Source organism: Monopterus albus, unplaced genomic scaffold (assembly GCF_001952655.1).
Source record: "Monopterus albus unplaced genomic scaffold, M_albus_1.0 scaffold432.1, whole genome shotgun sequence".
Classification (NCBI taxonomy): Eukaryota; Metazoa; Chordata; class Actinopteri; order Synbranchiformes; family Synbranchidae; genus Monopterus; species Monopterus albus.
This window is the reverse complement of record NW_018128312.1, coordinates 5,866-9,564: the sequence shown is the minus strand read 5'-3', so window position 1 is coordinate 9,564 and position 3,699 is coordinate 5,866. Positions and strand designations below refer to the sequence as shown.

The 3,699-nt window shown below is 43.4% G+C and overlaps 1 protein-coding gene across 7 annotated transcripts in view; it reads left to right on the top strand.

Moving 5' to 3' along the window:
- dgkh (diacylglycerol kinase, eta) overlaps window positions 1-3,662 on the top strand; it is a 51,951-nt gene extending 48,289 nt beyond the window's left edge. For 2 of the 7 annotated variants that reach the window (XM_020586972.1, XM_020586973.1), the window contains 2 exons: window positions 778-905; window positions 2,172-3,660. In XM_020586972.1, the coding sequence (XP_020442628.1) occupies window positions 778-905; window positions 2,172-2,355 (312 nt within the window). In that variant the 3' untranslated portion in view covers window positions 2,356-3,660. Of the gene's footprint in view, window positions 1-777; window positions 906-2,171 lie in introns of all 7 variants that reach the window. The other 5 variants (XM_020586968.1, XM_020586967.1, XM_020586970.1 and 2 more) reach the window with 5 other exon arrangements.
- The last annotated feature ends 37 nt before the right edge of the window (window positions 3,663-3,699 follow it).

Here is a 3,699-nt window from a genome sequence, read left to right as displayed (position 1 = left end):
GTAATAGGAACATTGGGGGTTGTGACCCCCAAACTGGGAGAGTGGCTCCAACAGATCCCAGGAACAACATCTGAGATCTCTGTCCAGAAGAGTGCAGTTCTAGGAACAGCTAAGATACTGCACAGGACCCTCAAGCTCCCAGGCCTCTGGTAGAGGACCCGAGCTTGAAGGAAGGAATACAAGACCGCCCCAAAGTGGGGGGCAAGTAGGGAATTTTTACATAAACAGTAAGTGATTTTAAATGTAGCTCAGCCACCACATTACATGAAATTCACTCAAGTCGTTGCAAAAGCGAAACTTAATAACCCAAATGTTGTTTCATAAAAACTGATCTTTTTCATTTACAGAAAACAGAAGCTGAATAATCGAACATAGCGTTAATTTTACCTAAGGCTATCCACAGCTGTCTCACAAGCTGGGCCTCGTACTTTAGCTGTGTGTTATCTGTCTCTGTTTTTAGGTCCATTTTGTAGTTTCTGCACATTTCAAAAGCTGGTTTTACAGAAAATGCATGTTTCTATTGCAGAGTGTTTTGTTTTATATAGTGGCATGGATGTTTTCAACAATGCAGATATTGTGCTTTACCCTTGATGGCCAGTGCAGACACACCACATTGGGAATAATAGTTCTATGACATGAATAACACTACTGACACAACGTGCTTCCACAACTTCTAATTGTGTGCACATTCAGTATATATTGTACAGTACTGTGTGTCTGTGGTGTAACATGGCTCCAGGTAAAGGGAGAGCTGAGTAGCTAAATGAAAGGCTATAGGTTGATTGTGCTTATGTACCAGGACCACCCTTTGGGTTACGGCAAGAGGAACAGTCGCAGCAGCATGTTCCGCATAGTGCCCAAGTTCAAGAAGGAGAAGGCCACCAAGAAGACAAGCCCTCAGTCAGGTAGGCCACGTCTCCAGTCCGTCACTCAGAGTCTGCCCCACCTGCATGGGGATGTAACAAGAAACATCATTTACACCGCCTGTCAACATGTAGTTACATTTCAGCTTGTTGCTGCCTTTATTTTGAAAGGATGGCTGCATTAAATCCACATGCACTGATTGACAGCTGAAGGCTCAAATGTTGCTCACATAATTGAACATAATCGACCATGTGTGACTTCATCTGTCAGTCACAGCATGACGTTTAGCAGTTTGGATGTTGTGTTGTTTCCCAAATCATTTCCTGTTGTCAAATACATCACATCACCTGCTTGTACCATCCTTTGTTTACTCATTAATACTGTATAACTGACCACTGTCCCCTGAATGAGCAAGATGCACATTCACACACTCGCAGTCACTCACCAAGCCCCTCACTACCATCATATTACAGTCCATGCATACTATTACTATTACTCTGTGGTCAAAACTGAAAGAATGGGTGTGTTTGAGGTGTTATATTCCACAGTCTCAACCCAGCCATCAACTTGCACCCTCTCCTCTCCATTCATACTCATCTAGCTGTCGACATGACGTCAGAAGGCATAAAGTCAGGAGAGGAACAAGGCTGCACCAAGGAAACGCCTGCAGGGAACAGATGTTACATTTGAACACAAACAAGCCACAAACCAAATAATTTTTATTGCGTATTGTTTAAAATAAATCAAGTTAAAAAAAAGTCCATCTCAGATTTCAGTCCACTCTGATTTGATGCAATGAAGTGGATTTTTGTTTCTAAACCTAACAGGAATAACCAGGCTGGGTCAAACAGTCAGATCAGGTGTGAGAGTGTATACCCTTCCTGTCATCGCTGGGCTGTATCTCCTGCAGACTGCACAGGCTTCCACCTCCCTTTACTTCCTACTGTTTCTGTGTGTTCTGATCTGGTCCACCATACAGTGTGCATGCCCCCGGCCGTCCTGGAACGCCACTGAGCACTGCCTTGTTCTGACCAACCTTTAGCCTCTGTCAGCCTCCTCCATCCTCCGCCAGCTGCCGCCAATGCTCTCCCTCCTCCCTTCCTTTCTGATGCTCTCCCTCCCCGTTGTTCTCCCCATCTTTCCTTTCAATAACTGAAAATTATTTGTGCCCACCTGTGGGGTGTGTAATATTCACATATGTGAGAGAGAAACCTGAGTGGGACAAGTGAAGTGGGAGAGCGACAGTGTGCGTGTGCTCTGAGCCTCTCTCTGCTCTGCTCCGTGTGTGTGTGTTTGTGTGTGCGTAGTGGAAAGATGGGGCACAGAGGAGGTGGGCATCTGGCTGGAACAATTGAGTCTGGGGGAGTACAGGGACACCTTCATCCGGCACGACATACGAGGCTCGGAGCTGCTTCACCTGGAGAGAAGGGACCTGAAGGTACACATATACACCTGCTGACACACCTCAGTCCCTCAGTGAATCTGTGTTAACCCACTCCCTGACCCACAATCAACTCTTCTTCTCTGTCTCCTCTTACGTTCTTTAACCTGTCAGATGTCTCCCTGTCCTGCTGTGCTGCATTGCTCTGCTTGGCTTCTTCTGTCTAACTGTTGCTTGATGAAGGAGACTCACTGTGACCCACTAACACTGTGTATTTGCTGAGAGGGGAAGCCTAGAGGGAAGAGCTGGGCTGGGCATGAATAAGCCAAACCCGAATGGGTTGTAGAGGGCTAAAACTGCAAAGCTAAGCAACAGAGCCAGACACAGTCTCGTCAAGTTTAAATTAGCTGATGACGTGTGTATGTGTACATAGATACACATCACAGTTCCACTCAATGTGGAGCCTTCACGTGAAGCCTTCCTCCTCAAAGTGCTGGTGTCTCTCCTTGGTGGAAATTATGTTGCCTCTATTTCACTTACACAAGAGCATTTTGAGAAATGAAGAAATGAAGAGAACAACAACGAGCTCCCCTTCAAGTAAAAACTCACCATGTAGCGTTAGGTTGAACATGTTTTTTTTAATATTTATGAGGGATGGTATTCATCTTGTTTTCCTGCACACAGTCTGCAGTTCCACATGTTTCCTTTATACCTGGTTTAGTTGTCAGGTGAACCCCCTTTCCAGATCCGGACTAAATTCCCAGCATGAAAGTGACAAAACAGTAAATGCCAATTGTGTATATAGTGTAGTTGGTCTAAAGCATCTATGTATTTCCAGTTAACAAAAATCATAGACCGACTGAAAGCAGATTTTTGACTCAGGTATCAGTATTAATATTATCCATAAATGGATAATATACAGTAAACAGATTTTTGATCTCTTACATGTGGTTATTAAAGAATCATGAACATTTTACAGTTGAATATATTTGTCAGTCCAAACAATGTGATGGAAATGCTGTTTCAGAATTAACTCTAACATGTCTTTTCTTCATGTTGCTAATTGACCGACATAGACTCGGTTAGACTAGCGTATCGGCAGTGAGCTGACAGAGAGCAGAAACTCCAGACAAGCTGAAGCTAAAAAATGGGCTTAAAGTTTTCAAACTGACTGAGTAACCAGTAGCAGGATACGGTGCCATTTCTCTGTTGATGTCTTATGGACTTAGTATTTTCTAACAACAAATAAATGACGTAAGCTTTTGGAAAACTTCAGGGAATAAGAGGGGAGAAAACGTTTGGCTTTTCAGTTCTCCTTCATCACCTTGAATTGAAGTTAAAAGATCATTTAAATGTGTTCAAATAAGTTGTGTAAAAGTAGCTTAACCACTCCAAACTGTGAATTTTACTATAGTCTTCCTTTAAATGTCCATTATTGCCACCTACATGTGATT